Source organism: Cylas formicarius, unplaced genomic scaffold, assembly GCF_029955315.1.
Source record: "Cylas formicarius isolate icCylForm1 unplaced genomic scaffold, icCylForm1.1 PGA_scaffold_7__23_contigs__length_41026272, whole genome shotgun sequence".
Taxonomy (NCBI): domain Eukaryota; kingdom Metazoa; phylum Arthropoda; class Insecta; order Coleoptera; family Brentidae; genus Cylas; species Cylas formicarius.
Genome location: NW_026844352.1, coordinates 3,548,512 through 3,566,035, shown reverse-complemented (window position 1 = coordinate 3,566,035; position 17,524 = coordinate 3,548,512). Strand labels below are relative to the sequence as shown.

General features: G+C 33.9%; 1 protein-coding gene across 3 annotated transcripts in view; it reads right to left on the bottom strand.

The window, feature by feature from the left end:
• Positions 1 to 76: 76 nt before the first annotated feature.
• LOC132704621 (uncharacterized) overlaps positions 77 to 17,524 on the bottom strand; it is a 44,587-nt gene continuing 27,139 nt past the window's right edge. For all 3 annotated transcript variants that reach the window (XM_060674737.1, XM_060674736.1, XM_060674738.1), the window contains 5 exons: positions 12,817 to 13,138; positions 9,062 to 9,292; positions 5,709 to 5,834; positions 5,286 to 5,659; positions 77 to 677 (listed from right to left, as the gene is read on the bottom strand). In XM_060674737.1, coding sequence (XP_060530720.1) covers positions 342 to 677; positions 5,286 to 5,659; positions 5,709 to 5,834; positions 9,062 to 9,292; positions 12,817 to 13,138 — 1,389 coding nt within the window. In that variant the 3' untranslated portion in view covers positions 77 to 341. The remainder of the gene's footprint in view (positions 678 to 5,285; positions 5,660 to 5,708; positions 5,835 to 9,061; positions 9,293 to 12,816; positions 13,139 to 17,524) is intronic.

The window sequence follows — 17,524 nt, the reverse complement described above, 5'->3', positions numbered from 1 at the left end:
AAAACACCACAAATCTATTTTCCTTCTCAGTTGTTCAAAATGTAACTTTTTAGGTTTCATTTTGTTTTGTGACGACGCTGGAACGAAACAACGAATACCTTAAAAAAGTTTCATTTTTATTCTTTAAAATCTTATCGAAATCTACACTTGTATTAATACATGTTGTCTTAAAATGAAGGCCGCTTAAATTATCCTTAAATACATCACAGATCAAACATTATTTGCTAAATTATTAGTCGAACAATTTGGAACTGTACTAGTTCGATATTAATATCAGCTCTTCGCCAAACGTTAAGAAAAAAAATACACAGCCTTGCGCAACTATCGATCCAGACGACGCTCTACATCTTAGTATCGATTTCTTCGGTCGCATTGCCATCGGTAGTATCGTCCCTTAAGGGTTCCGTCTCCGAATCTTCGAGGCAAGGTTGCCCAATGGCGACATTCTCGTTTCTCCCCGTAACATCGTCGGATTTATAACCGCGTTCTTCTTTAACGGTATCATCGTCGATACTTTTACTATTACTGCTACTACTCGACCTGGCGTGAATGCTATTTATGGAACTGCGTAGAGACGGCAACTCGTCTTGTAAAATCTTAACCGACTTTAACGTGGGGGTCGCTTTCTCCGGAATTGGGAGAACCTCCTTCGATCCGGATATCAGTTTGTCCAATTCCTACGGGGAAACCGTATTTTCAGAAAATGTTACCGTACGAATACATTTTACTGGAATGTATCGATTTTGTGAGGCAAATTTCATTTAGAGACGGGTGGCGACGGATATTGTTTTTATTGTCTTCGTCATGCGCATTAATGAAGTGCAGTCAGAGTAATTAAGGAGTTACGTCATACAACGACATCTTTATTTAGTTTATCACCGGTGAAAAGAGCAAGCCTTTATTTTACACAAAAAAAAATGCATAGAAGCCGCTTTCACCCTTAAAGGCTCTGCACAGTGTAAGTGTTTACTGTCGCCATACTTGAAGCCATCTATTTCTATGAACGAGCAATTTAAGTTTGTGAACATTAATAATTAGCTACGTCCTTTTTATAGTCGGTGCCTAAGCTTGTTTCTCCTTTATGTTCGTTAATGCGTTTCTTGAAGGATCCACCTGTTTGTCCAATATAAATTTTAGGACAAGATCCGCATTTTAACCTCTAGACACCTGATTATTGAAATTTTGGACATTTCGTTTTATTGTTTTTTAAAAATTTTCCTATTATGTTGTTAAGTCTGAAAGCTATTTTTAAACCACATTTTGACAAATGTTTTGAAATTTTTTCACTGGGTTCTCCTATGTATGTAATTGTTTTAAATTGTTCTTGTTCTTGTATTAGGTTTCGGATAAATAGAGTTTACTGTTTTCTGGATTTATTTTTTATTTTTAATTTTATCGATAATGGACGGATTGTAACCGTTGTTCAGTGCAATTTGTTTAATGATATTAAGTTCTTTGTTGTAATTTTCTATTGAGAGTGGCGTATTAAGAAGTCTGTGTGTAAAAAAGTGAAATACCCATTTTGTGTGTATAAGGGTGATTTGAGCTGTTATATATGACTGTGTCCGTGTGTGAAGGTTTATGGTAAATGGAAAAATCTAATTTCTTTTGCGTTTTCGTAATAGTTAAGTCTAAAAAAATAATAGAGTTATCCTGTTCAATCTAGATAGTGAATTTTATACGATTATATAATAATATGTAACAAAGCAAGCAAAAACATCATCCACCTATCAATAACACCCTAGAAAACTTCTACGTGATATTTTCCAAATATCCATAAAAATTTCGGCTATCAAAGGACTAAGAGGGTTTCCCATGATCAAACCTTCCTTAGAGAAGTAAATCTGTACATTGAATTCAAAACAATTTTAGTCTGAAGATACTATTAAGCAAACTAAAAAATCTTGTTTCACCAATGAATTAACCTGTTTCCGAGTGAGGGTGGAATCTACTAAATGTATCACATCCATAAGTGGAATACTGGAAAATAAATTTTGTGCATCAAAAGGCAATAGTGTTGCGTTAGAAGGGATTTTGATATTTTTAATTTTGTTGATTAATTCAAAAGAATTTTTTATTGAAAATATTGGTTTAAAATCTGGGCGGAACTTTAAAATATTTACTAATTTTGTTGAGAGTTTAACTGCTGGAGCCGTCCCATAAGACACGACTGGTTTAATGGGCATATGTTGTTTATATAATTTAACTATAAAATATAATTTCGGCAGTTGTGGATTCATAATTGTTAAAAAAATACTTGTAATTACGTCCTTGACTTGTCTGATATAAATCGGTAGGATCGTGTTTGCCACAAAAAGTAGAAAATTAAATTTATTGGAAGCCATGGAGATTAACAAAATCAGACATTCAAATGTATTGCTTAACGATTAATTAGATTTAAATACCTGTCCATTAATAAACTTAACTTTTCATAGCAACATTAATTAATGTTTTATTGTCATTTTGCGGTATATATAGTAGCAGATAGTTTGTAAATATTACATTTGATAAAGAGACTGTCTTGTCGAAGCAATTGTCATGTGAATATATATAATTTCTGAAAATCTGAACTTTTAGTTCTTATTTATTTTGTTAAATCGATTTTCATGAAGTAAAAGCCACCTCAGTTCAATTAAAGTTCGAACCAAAACAGAAATATTTTGGTTAGTTGGTTTGGTTTGGTTAGCTCTGACCTAAGGGCAATGTTGGACACATACACTTTAATCGATGCAGTTTCAAATTTGGCCTGGAATATGTTAAGACCAATTGTTACAGAGAAATGTTGGCTAATTATATTTTAACCATTCTGGATACCATTCTCTAGTTTTTTAAAGTCTTCGTTTTTTCATCAATTATTGTTAATGTTCTAGAGAGATTCCAGTTACAGAGGTTCGACTGTATTATACGTTAACGTTAATTTTGAATTTTGTATATTACAGGTTGAATGTGAACTAAACAACATTAACGAATGGAATAAAGATGAACCAGCAAACTTTGGAGAATGAAATAACAACTGATTCTGATTCGGAAAAAGATGACAATGACAATTGTATGTCAAATTCAGAAGACAAGGGAAGCTCTGCGATCTATTAATGACCTTATGCACCGGGCTGAAGAAAATGGTGAAGTAGTAGAATATAACATAATATCTTGATTATGTTACAAGATTGAAGACAAAAAATTGTAGAAATCAACCTAAAAAAAAAATTTAATAGCCTAAACTAACGTCATTTTAGTGTTTCCATAAACCTTTAGTGTGCATTCAAATATAATAGTGCTTGTGTTGTTTGTTACTTTTTGCGGAATATATATGTATTATTTCTTTGATTGTGTCCTTAATCTCAAACCCCGCAAGTGTGAACAAAATAGTAAAATTGCTTTGCCAAAATGAGTTCACTAAATCGCAACTTCACTGTATAGCGTTGTAAAGTCTGTTTAGCGAATATCTAATAGTCTCTAATCATATTTAGATTTTACTAGGGTGTACAGGTCTTAAGTGGGACACACTGTATATTTTGCAAAATTTTATAAAACGACAAGATATCGGAGTAGGTTCTTTTAATTTCCAGGTCATAATTAATGACACAATTGTTGCAAATATTGAACTGAGATGGCTTTTACTTGATGAAAATTTATTTATCAAAATAAATAAGAACTAAAAGTTCAGATTTCCAGGCATTTTGACATGACAATTGTTTCGACAAAATCGTGTCTTTATCTAATGTAATATTTACAAACTGCCTGCTATTATATATACCGAAAAATGACCATAAAACCTTAACAATTATGAATCCACAACCGCCGATATTATATTGTTTAGTTAAATTGCATAAACAAGATATGCAGGCGTGTCTTATGTAACAGCTCCAACAACTCCAACCCCAATACTATACCAATACTATCTTTAGACCAAAATTATTTTGAATTTAATGGACAGATTTACGTCTTTAAGGAAGGTTTGATTATGGGAAACCCACTTAGTCCTATGTTAGCCGAGATTTTTATGGATAATTTGGAAAATGTCATACTAGAACATCCTTTAAGTAAAAGTTTGCTATGGTGGTATAGATACGTGGATGATGTTTTTGCTTGCTTTGTTGGAACGGACAGACAATTGAATTCTTTTTACTCATTACATAATCGTATAAAATTCAATATTTAGGTTGAACAGGATAACTCTATTAATTTTTTAGACTTAACTATTACGAAAATGCAAAACAAATAAGATTTTTCCATTTATTATAAACCTTCACACACGGACATAGGTATACATAACAGCTCAAATCACCCTTATGCACACAAAATGGCTGCATTTCACTCTTTTATGCACAGAATTCTTAATACGCCAATCTCAACAGAAAATTACAGCAAAGAACTTAATATCATTAAACAAATTGCATTGAACAACGGTTACAATCCGTCCATTATAGATAAAATTATAAATAAAAAACAAATCCAGACAACAGTAAACTCTATTTATCCGAAACCTAATAGAGAACACCAACAATTTAAAACAATTACATACATAGGAGAACCTAGTGAAAAAGTTTGAAAACATTTGTCAAAATGTGGTTTAAAAATAGCTTTTAGAACTAACAACACAATAGGAAAATTTTTAAAAAACAATAAAACGAAATGTCTAAAATCTCAAAAATCAAGTGTCTACAGGTTGAAATGCGGATCTTGTCCTAAAATTTATATTGGACAAACGGGTAGATCCTTCAAGAAACGCATTAACGAACATAAAAGAGCGTTTAAAAACAATAGTCTAGATTCTAATTATGCTACACCCTTAAACACAGAAAAACACATTTTTGACGACAATTTTGATATTTTACATACAGCAAAAAAAGTTGAAAATTAAATTTATTGGAAGCCATGGAGATTAACAAAATGAGACATTCAAATGTATTGCTTAACCATCAATTAGATTTAAATACTTCTCCTTTATTGACTTAAATTCTCACAATAACATTAATTAAGGTTTTATGATAATTTTTCAGTATATGTAGTAGAGGTAGTTTGTAAATATTACACTTGATAAAGACACGATGTTGTGGAAACAATTGTCATGTCAAAATATATAATTTCGTGAAAATTTTAGTTCTTATTTATTTTGTTGTTGCAAATGTTTATACTGGATTTATATGTTAGGGATCTCAGAAATATGCTTCTATGCGCGTATATCGTGTAAGTTATTAAATATGTGCAGAACAAAATACGACGAAAGATACTAGTTTTATTGCAGCCAATGTATCTTCGAATACTTCCACAACGGACCTTACCTGATTCGAAGGGCAGCAGTGATTTTCCCTACAAAGTTCGCCGGAACACGCGACCAAACATTTGGGCGGGACTTTCCCCGAATGTAAGCTCTCGACGCTCGCGCTTTTGCTGAAAAATTCCGGTTGAATCGTCACTTGGGTCACGCCGCTCTCCAGGAAAAACTCTTTGATCTCCTCCATTTTGCTCTTGTACACCTTGGGATTCTCGAAGATGATGTGCACGGTCGAAATCACTTTCGAAGCGGTGAGCTGCCACACGTGAAAGTCATGCACGTTTATGATGTCCGGAAAATGGGTCACGAGTTCCGCTTTCAGGAAGTCGATATTTATCGTATCGGGCATCGTTTGGAGGAGTATCAGGCAGCTTTCCTTAACTTGAAACAGAAAATCAATAAATCGAAATAATCACTCGGTCCAACTCACTGTATGGAACGCTCAAGACCATGATGGCGGTAGCGGATAGTAAGGACAGAGCGGGATCGATATACTTCGCAATTTCCTTGTCCGTGAAAATGACAGCCACAGATCCCACCATGACAAAAAAGCATCCTACAAAGGTTTAAATGATTGCAACCGATGACTCCGTCATCATCAAGAGTACTTAATTTTTCAAATACTTTTTACAAAACTTCTGGAGTCGAACATGCTGACTTTTCGTCAATGATCCTGTTGGCTTCTTCAGAGCTTGACTGAAACTGGCTCGCATTTTACTCTGTAAAGTCTGTTCATAGATATAAGAAAGTGACTAACTGATACGAATTAAGGAAAGACCCTGGGAAGCTGTAAGAAGGAAATATGGCCGAACAGGTCCGTACTTTGCTTAGAATTTAATTATTTGGGGTTTTGTTAGGAAAGATCTAAAATAAAATTACAAATTATTTTTATTACCTACTTAAATTACTTAAAATTATTCACATGATTTATCGCTATCATCGAATGTTCTAATTATTATTTGTTTATATGTTTAACAGAATTTGCCCAGCTTTGTGGAGGGATGTTAAAAACTTCGGATTCTATAAGAAAAAAGGGACATTGACGCTATTAGGAGGAATGCTTGGAAATAGTTTGTTTTTAAACCAACTTTCAAATAAATCAGCGGTGTTGTCTTCATGGTAATCCAGAGAAGAATCTTTAATATTTTTCGCAGACAGAGAAAGTCCATTTGGAATCCAACCAACTTTAGAGCCAGCATGCCTAATACTTATTCTTTTACCTCTTTTTGATGGCGCGTTTGTTTTACACTTATCAGTTTTACACTTATCACGCAACCGGGGTATCATAAGTGTCATCCAAGTAAATAATTGGCCTTTATTGTTCTCTGTAAATCCTAATTTTTTCTAGATATTCCAGTCGCCATTTCCGAATTGTAAAAGATTCCATTAAAACTTGCCTTTTATCATTTTTTTAAAATCTAAAACTCATGTGTTGAATACACTTCCATAAGGTAGTTCTGCCACATTTAACACCGGTTTCATCTTTGTTCCTCGTATAACTGGTAAATTTTACGCCGTATTATATCTTGAAGACTTCCATCTACACTCGAGAAAAGGTCAGCATCGCTTCATTTTTTCAACGCTGAAATGGGATTATTTACAATTTTCCATATAGTTGATGTTGGAATTTTCGTCAATGTGGCCGTTTCTTCTAAAGATGCTGGCACCGCGTTCAATGAGAACCAAATAAATAATGTTTATAACTTAGTCTCAATAGAATAGTGTTTTCTACATTTGGGCGGGGCATCTCTTGAGATACACTAGACTCGCACATATTTTGCATAATTCGCACACGATTCAACACACGCTGTATTACACACGAAATAAGAATGATTACTAATAAACTTAAACTAAGTATTATACCAAATCAAAGAATATTAAACACAGGTAGGCATAAAATTATTTTCTATTACGGACAACAATTTTACCTGAAGTTAAATTCCGAAACTTTAGGTAATAATCTTGTTGCATTGTATGTTAATGACCACCCTTGGATAATCCCATTCAAAAGCAATTGGTCACTTTCTTATATCTATGAACAGACCATACCTGCTTATATATTGTTTGAGGGGGGTGGAGCTAAATGAGGGGCATAAACACCGTCTCGGATGACTGTCGAGGTTAGGATTTTTAAGTTGTTCATAGATTTCTATAAACTCTCGGATTTTTCGTTGGTTGAAGAATTGATTACATGCAAGAAATTTAGTTTTAACGAATAAAGTTTTATGTTCGGTTCCGTGATGTTCGGCAACTGCTGATGAGTTTATTTGTCTTGGTCTTAAGGCTGTTTCCTGTTCTTTGAGCTTAGTTTATATTTTTCGTCCGGTCTCTCCGATCTATTCTTTGCCGCATATGCATAGAATGCGGTAAACTGCTGGCATCTCAATTGCAACTGAGAGATTTTTGGACAAGTGACAAATCTGGTTTTGACGTTATACTTCTTTAGAACTTTTGATATGTGGTCAGTGATGTTTTGAATGTAAGGAAGGACCACAGTGGCAAGTGTGGGATTGCTTTTGGCCTCATTGCTATTGGAAGGTTGTGGTGAAGTGTATTTTTTGATGGAACGCTTAATATCTGTGTGTGAAAATTATTAGAGAGAAAAGCAGAAGTAATGTGTTTTAATTCTGGGGGGCTGAAAGAGTTTTACGGCTCTGTAAACAAGAGAGTTGATAACTGATGATTTTTTTGGCCGGATGGTAATGTGACCGTGCATTAAAGTCTGTATGCGTAAGTTTCTGTAAAAATAATAATCCAATGTTAGGTCTGATTTTCTATTAATAAGAGCATCTAAGAATTTAAAGTTATTATTGGTTTGCCACTCAATGGTAAAACGTATGTTATGGTGTATAGAGTATAAATGTCTGACCATGAGACCAAATAACAAAAGTATTATCGACGTAGCGTTTCCAAAATTTTGGCTTTAGATGAAGGGTGTCGAGAGCTTTCTTCACAATGACTTCCATAAATATATTTGCGATGACTGGTGATAGCGAAGAACCCATATCTGTTCCCGACGTTTTTTCATGGCCCATTATAAGGAAAATATGCTCCCGACAAGCATTTTTCGATTATGATGAGAAGATTTGGTTAGATTTTCGGATTTTAATATATCTGAAATGAGGTTGAGAGTTTCAGGAATAGGAACTTTGGTAAAGAGGGATTCATCCTTAATTCCTTTCACTTCATTGAACAATTAAAAAGCAATGCATTAGATACACAAGATATTCTAGTTAGTTTCGAGGTAGAATAGAAAATTTCTCAATATCTTCGGTCCGTCGAAGACAAAATGATATTTGAGATGCCAGGAGTTGACAGCATTCCATGTATATGCGGCAAAGAATACATTTGAGAGACCGGACGAAAAATATTTAAGACTAAGACAAATAAACTCATCAGCTGTTGCCGAACACAATCACGAAACCGGATATAAAATTTTATTCGATGAAACTAAAATTCTTGCATCTAATCAATTCCTCTACCAACGAAAAATCAGAGTGTCTATAGAAATCTATAAACAACCTAATAATCTTAAAGGCGACTCAGATCTTTATCTGTCACCAATATGGGAATCAGTCACCTGAGACGGTGTTTATGCTCCTCATTTAGCTCGGCCTCCCTCAAACAATATAAAAGCAGGTAAAGAGTAATATGCGAGCCAGTTTCAGTCAAGCTCTGAAGAAGCCAACAGAATGAATGTCGAAAAAAAAAGCTAGTTCGACTCAGCAAAAACCGAGGAAGGTGGAATCCAGAAGTTATGTAAAAAGTATCAAGAGTACTTACCGGCAATATCTCTGGCCATTTCCCATAAGCCCTGCCTATTTCTGGGAGGGCTGGAATAGATATTCCGCGTCCTGGACAGTCTCCGTTGACCCCTTTGCACCGATTCGTTTACTACCACTTTGTTCAAGATTACGTCGCCGCTTTCCGTCACATATAGAAAACTTCCTTGGTGAAACGTGTAACCGCCTATTAAGAGGTAGCAAGCTCCGTTGAGAAGAAAACCCGTAGCACCTGGAAAGTATCGAAAAATTAGCTAGACAAAGGAGAACCCTGTAATCACAACTACCTTGCCTTTATTTTCTAAAAACAGTTATAAGATTTTGAAGTCGTATGGTAACAAAAGAAACAACATCGATCCTGGTTGATGATATATAACATGGCATGGAAACAATACAAAAAGAAATGCCAGTGTTGAACATGTTAAAACCATAAAACACTTTGGATATGTGAGAATATGATGCCCCTATATTATGAATGTCTTGGCCCATCGGCTAAGGCATCTGACTAGAAATCAGATTCTTCTTCGCAGCGTATGTTCAAAACCCACTGACCGCAAACCACTATTGTTAACAGCTAACCGAATACGGGACAACTATTCGAATTGAGTGCACAGATTCCTGAACAAGTTATTCCAGTTAATTACAAATGCATTTTATTTAGCAATTTAGTAACCAAGACTAAGACGGTGGACTGGAAACAAAGGACTTATGCGATAGCGAACATCCATAGAGGATTCGCACTAGAAGAAGCTGTATACTACATAAACATAAGATGGCAAGTGGTTGTACAACTCACGAAGATGCAAGTATTAACAAAAATAAAATAGAAGGTTCCTAAAAACACACTTTCGGTATTAGAGTGAGATAACCATCTTTTCTGATTCTGATAGAGATCACACAATAGGAGCTTTTTGATTACAGTTGACATATTTTTTGAGATTGCTTTTTGAGTTTGAGACTCCGGACATTTGAAAGATTTTTTTCTACTTTTCTACCTTATTTAGATTGTCGAATGATATTTTTTCATATATCTCGCGCCCTGTATAATTGACGAAAAATGAAAATCTCTCGACACAGTTTACGATACTGTTGAAATAAAATTATCCCATCTTTATCGCCAATAGTTTACCCAGAAAAACGGATCTTTTAGATTTTTTAACTCTAAACGACACACCCTGCACATGATTCAATGTTCGAAGTAGAGATTATAGCCCGGGATCCTCCACGTTTCCTGGTCCAAGAATTTTTTGAAAATAGTAAGCGGTTTTCGAGAAAATAAGATTCTTCTGAAAGCATGCATCATGCGTCATCGCGTCTTGACAGCCCCTGAAATAACGATTTCAATATGGATTTTTTCAAATATCCCGAGCAGCGTATGTGATAGACGAAAACCGCAAATACAAAAATTCTTGATGCGGCCTATGACACTGTTTGAACTTATTAGCCATATTTTTTACGATTTTTGATTTGCGGCTAATAATTTACTCTGTAAAAAAACAATTTTCCAGGTCTTTTAGATTTTTGCCTATAATTTGAAAACACTGTATATAATCGAAAAAATGCCTAAAGTAAATGTTACTGCCGTGGATCTTCCGCGCCTGCTGGCTAAAGAATTTTGCCGATCGGGTGAACGATTATGGAAGAAAACATATTTTTCTGGAAACTAAAATTACCAAAAAAAAATATATTTTTTTAAAAAATACTTCTAAAAATTTGATTGCACCCAATTTCTAACGTTTAACTGTGGACACGGACATTTACTTCTCTGCTAAACTTGAAGTTAATATCTGCAAATTTAGGACATTTAACACATTTCTCATTTAGCACGTAATATCGGGAACACTCTGTACAACAGGTGAAAGCTTTAAATACAAAAGTTTTTGCTATCTATACGGGCTATATCGAAATATAAAAGAAAGTGAGATCTGATTCACAGCTTTTCAGTTATAACAAATTTTCAATAATAGGACTCATTTTTCAGTTTTTTTGAATTTGCGTTGCACCCTGTATATTCTTGAAAAATTGTCAAGAATAAAAGTTTATGGAGCCGTATCTTCTGTGTCTTCTGGTCTGATTCTTTTGGTCTCGTAAACGGTTTTTGAAAAATGATGTTTTTTGTAGAACCTTGCACACGCGATTTTTAATTTTTTTAGAATACTTCCCGACCCCCCGGCCCCCGCATTTTCATGGGGCAAAGCTGAATATATGTGCCAAATCTAAAGTCAAAAGTCAAAAAACAGTCGAAAATCGCGAAAAAAATATGGATGCCGGCTTCGGATCAGGACCATTCCTTAAATTTGTACTATGCAACACATAAGAACTCTACAAGTAAAACAGATATATCAACAGAAATGTCTTCAATACCATATATAGACTAATGTAGGAGTAAATCAACATAGGAATGCTTACAAACATGAAAATTTAGCTAGTAGGGATATTTTGATATAAGTAATACAATACTTAATATATAATAATACTTAAGTGGTACTCAAAAAACGAAAGTATAAATGCAGTTTTTTCCAATTTATCATAGTCAAGGAATAGCGAAAAAATATTACTGTAGAATATCATATTCAATAGCATAATTCTGATTAAATATATGCCAGATTCCAAAAAAATGTATACATATTTATACACTATTATATTAATTAATATAAAATATTTTAATATCCGTATGGCATTCTGGTCTGCCAGAAAGAAAGTCACTTTAAAAAGTTTCTATTTTTTTTTACAAAACTTCTGGATTCCTCCTGCGTCAGTTTTTGCTGAGTATAAATTGCTGACTTTTCGCCAATCAGTCAAGCTCTGAAGAAGCCAACAGGATGATTGGCGAAACGTCAGCAATTTCGACTCATCAAAAACCGACGTAGGAGGAATCCAGAAGTTTTGTAAAAAGTATTACAGTAGCCTGTGGAAGTTTCTTTGAAAAATTAAGTTTCTAAATTGAATTGGCTAGCTGCACGCCAAACTTGATGAAAAATTGAAAATCATTACAATAATAGATAATAAATTATTTCACAGTGGATTAAATAATAAGGAGAAAATTACTTTTTTAAGATCATCGGTCTAGTGCATGACAGTGTTTCATGAAAGGAGGAATTAGTGTCACCTACGCGGAAAATGTTGGAAGTTTGACGTATTATTGTTTGGGAACGTGGGAATATTGTAGTTTCAAAAACAAATCTTAAGCGTCTCTTCAAAACTGATTTTTAGAAAATAAAATTGCATTTTGTCGTCTTTATAGAAGAGTCAAATGAACTGTTTTCGAAAATAAGTAAAAAAAGTTTTTTTACAAATTGAACCATGCCAGGAAAACGTTTAGGTATGTTAGCATTGAAGATGTTTTAAATATCCTTTGAATTGCTATCTTCGAAACGTGATATTGCTGAACTCTCTTTCAAGTTTCAGATATATCAGATTTGCCTGATGCCCTCAGCATATAAGCAATGTAAAAAAATAAAACAATTTTGTATGGACACTGTTCAATTATCGAAGATTTATTAAGTTAATAAATTTGTTCTGTCTTTTTATAAGATGCTAAGTGTTTGTTGTTCATTGTCAAACTAATATTTAGGTTATGTCTGTACACAGCTGATAATCCTTAGTATTTTCCTTTTCTATGTTTTTCCTTAGAAAATAATACATTTAAAAAAAAGGAATACTATTTCTGTAAAACCCCATGAATATAGTTTCAAGTGAAATATTGCCCAATATCCGACAAAATTTCTGTTTCGTTCCACTAGTTTTGGTACTCACCAAGAAACAAAACGGATATGGGATGATGCATTTCGTCTTGATGGTCAATGTGGGTCAGAGTCTGAAGCGCTTCAACATATATGGAGAAGCAGAAGGAAGCCAAAAACACGCAACATATCAGCATCGTTATCACATCTATCCTAGTCCATCCAAACGTGTTTTTCAACTTTCGTTCCTTGTTGGCCCTCAAAGGAGAAGATTTTTCGTTCTTCTTGTCTCTGCAGGCCGCGTCGGCATTAAAAGCCACTTTGTCGGCCAAATTGCTTGATTCGCTTTCAGCCTTTTTCAAATCGCAGCCTTCACTTTTTTCTTCACTGCCATACTGAAACGGAACGCTGTTCAATTGTTATATGGAAATATATTTGGAAATGAACTGGATATCCAACTTGAAACAAAATCTTAGGACAGGTGATACAAATATAACAAAGAAAAATTCGTCAGAAAATATATCAATGCTTTTTTTAAATTATAAACATTACAACAAAAAGTCAAAGTATGTCACAGAATACAAGCGTTTTTATTTTTATTCATTCTTCATATGGTATTTATATTCAGAGAGGTAATAAAAAGCATTTGTTGGCAGGAAAGATTTAAATTATTTCTTTAATTTCTTAATACATACAATACATATAATATATACAAAATTAAATTAAATTATAGAAAAAACAAAAACGAAACAGTGAGAAGTATTCAATGGAAATAACAAATATTCTACAGGTGAGGATACGTGCCGAATTCAGATTCAAAGCTGGCATATGCTGAGCTCTGTAGAGCCCAAGTAATTCATCAGGACGATTATTAACTTTGATAAGGCCGCTTTTAATTTAACGGTTTTAGTTTTGCTTACATTAATAGCAACACAATTTAGGTTATTGTAGTGCTCCAAAATAGTTAGTTTCCGCTGGACTTTCTGAAGTAGATAATTAAACAAGATCACCGGCCAATAAAAGAAGTGAGTATCTGTGACAAATATATGAAAAAGCACTCATGGCAAAGACTTCACATGCAGAACGCCTGATGTAAAAATATTTTTAATAGTTGGTTATATGGCGTTTTCCAAAGTACGAAGACCATTTTACCAAGACCAATTTAGTAGGGCTATTTTCTGGATATTCGCCGATCCCTTTTTAATTTAGTATAGCATACGTTGCCCCAGAAAGTAGGTATTTTGGAAGAAGTAAGTATTTTAATATACAATACCGTGAAACACGTGGTGGAGGGATAGCTTTTTATTATGTCAGTCATTTTAAAGTTAGAACTATAGAGATATCGGAATATATTAATAATCACAGTTTAGAACATTTATGGTTGCCTATTAGGATCGAAGGGAAAACGTGGTGTCTAGGACTCGTTTATAGATCTCCAATATTGATTTGTTAAAAACTAATACTCCCGATTATTTTCGATTTTCAAATATTCTCACCAACTTTGGCATGCATCAACTAGTTACAGGGCCCACTTTCTTACGAATTATACGAATTATTTATTTGATATTCATGCTCCACTAAAAACAGTTAGAATTAAGGGACCCCCAGCCCCTTGGCTTACGGAAAACATTAAACTTATAATAAAACATAAACATAGATCACGTTTAAGACACAAACGTCTTAAGTCAGATGTTGCTTTAAACGAGTATAGAGAATTACGAAATTTTACGAATTCCTGTGTGAGAGCCGTGAAAAGGGCATATTTGGCAAATATATTTAAGGCTGGTCCTAAAATTTTCTGCTGTACCTTGAGGAGACTTTTTGACCAACCTAATAGTTTTAGTGTTGCTTTTACTTCATTTGGAGCTGTTGGTGGTTTTAATCCGGGGTTTTGTGTCAGCAAATTATATTAATAAACAATTTGGTCCTAATTCATTTCGTTTTGCTAAAGTTTACCCTGAAGATGTTAATAAAACTTTGATTAGTATTAAAACTAACGCTCATGGTTCAGACAATATTGATATAAAAATGATTCTTTTGACTACTGCGTATTTGTCTATCATAACACTTTCCTTGTTGACCTTGCTGACCGGGGATTTTTCGGACTCTTGGAAGTAAGCTGAAGTTATACCCGTTCCAAAGAAAGAGTGTTCAGTAGCATTAACGATTTTAGACCAATCAGTCTGTTGCCAACCATCTCAAAGTTTATTGAAAAAACTGCAGCTAAACAACATCGTCAGTTCGTCTGCGATAACAAAATTCTCCCAGGCACTCAATCCGATTTTCGACCTCTACTTCTGCCTTGCTTCATAATACTGATGATTTATTGGACTATAGCAAAGTTCGACACCTTGGATCATTTCCTTCTCCTAGCTAAAAATGTTCTTGGTCAGAGATACCAAAGGGTAGTTATAGGGAATACTCATTCAGATGCCATTGCTTTGGAGAGGGGTGTGCCCCAGGGGAGTATTCTCGGACCTATTCTGTTCTCAGTTTTTATAGCTGACTTCTCTACTTTTCTTAAATTTTGTAAATCTCATCAATACGCCGATCATACTCAGTTATATTTACCTTTTTTTACTAGTGAAGCTTTAAATGCCGCTACTAAAATAAATTTAGATCTAAAAATAATTCCGGAGGTATCTGCGGCGCACAACCACTTATTGATTACTAACAAAACTCAGGTGTTATTATTTGAAAACAAAAATGAAGATATTGTAAAAAAAGCATCTTTTAAGATTACGTTAAATGATAAGATTATCTCTCCTTCTTCAGGCGGGTGTAAAGGTTAGGATTATGGATCGACAGTGACTTGCGGCTCGGTGTTACAAAAAATCCTTCCATAAGTTGAGGACATTGTATATTCATAAACATTTTCTGAGTAAAGAAGTTAAATTTACATTCTGTGATATGTTAGTTTTATCCTATGTCGCTTATTGCTGTATCGTCTATTGGCCAGCTATACTTAATCGACATAAGGATAGATTCCAACGACTTCAGAATGCTTGTATTCGTTTTAGTTACAATCTTAGGAAGTATGACCATATTTCACAGTGCCTCTCTGATTTGGGTTGGCTGAAGCTGGAGGTCTGATATACAGTTCAGTTAGCCACCTTTGTTTTTTTATTACGTACGAGTTTTGCGTATTTAAGTACAGTGTGTTTATAATATTTTTTAATGAGTAGGCGAAATAGTTTTCGAACTGATTTGATATTTCCAGTTTATCCATAATTAACGTGTCACGAACCAATTCTTGGCTAGTATATATTCATAGTACCATTTGTTTTACGGAATATGTTGTTTTTTAATACACATCGGGACCTACGACGAATTGTAGAAAATTAAAAATAAGACTTATTCGCAATACGTCCTTGGCCGATAGGTTACAAGAACATAATTTTGATTCGTAAAAACCACATCCGAGAGCAACTCATTATATTTATGCACAATGTCATCACATCATCTGAAGTTGGTAAATTTCTTATAATTAACGCAGTATATTCGCATCACAATTCATTATTCAACGTGTTTGGTAATATAAATCGACTGCCTTACGCGCGCTGCTGTAAAGTAGGTTTTTGGGTGGACAACGTTGATGACTTTAAAATGAGCCCAGCGATGGCTTGTTTCACCAGATCTTCCGCCGCAAGATGTAGCAGCGAATTCACGCGTATTCACATCTAACCAATACTAATTTCGTCACCTTAGAATAACTGGGGAATTTTTACGACAGATCTATTTTAAAGGAGCATCATTTGCTGCATAGTCTGGAAATGATAAAAAACGGGTGGGATAATAATTTTCCAAAATAGTTTAAAGAAAATATTTACAAATCATTGTGAAACTAATAATATCAAAGTTCAGCACAGAGCTTTGCTAAGTATCTCGAAAAAAATAAACAAATGTTTGACACCTTTCAGTTATTTTTAAATGTAGACAAAACAAATTTCATCGCCTTCTCCATAACCGAAGCAAATAGACTTTAACGACGTAGAAATTAATTGCTTTCGAAATCCTATAAAAGAAGCTCGATCTACCAAGTTGTTGTTGATAATCATTTGAAGTGGGAAGGCAATGAAATGAGGTAAAGTCTGTTCATAGATATAAGAAAGTGACTAACTGATACGAATTAAGGAAAGACCCAGGCAAGCTGTAAGAATGAAATATGGCCAAACAGGTCCGTATTTTGCTTAGAATTTAATTATTTGGAGTTTGGTTAGGAAAGATACTAAACAATATTTATTTATTTATGTATGTATTTATGTTTAAATCTAAAATAAAATTACCAATCATTTCTACTACCTATTTAAATTACTTAAACTTATTCACATAATATAGCATCCATCTATCTATCTATCTATCATCATCGCCTGTTCTAATTATTATTTGGTCTATATTATTTGCAATATATACGATTGTTCTGCTTTTTCTATATGTTTAATAGAATTTGCCAAAAAACTTCGGTTTCTATAAGTTTGAGGACATTGGAGTTACCACGGGGAAAACATTGTTACGACGAATGGCAGATTTCAGTTGCTGCCAAACATGTTAAATTTGATTAAATATACAGTGGTGGCTTTAAAACTGCATGCCCTAGATTTTTTGCATAATTATCACAGACGTATTCCTTTTGTAGGTTCAAGTTTTGTAGAACCTCAATTAATTGCTTTTTGGTATAATCTTCGTGAAAATAAATGTCGTTATTATACATGGAGTTTAGCTTTTGTGTCACATGAGGAAAAGGTTTTAGTCAACTGTCTACTGTGATAACTTGCATTGTC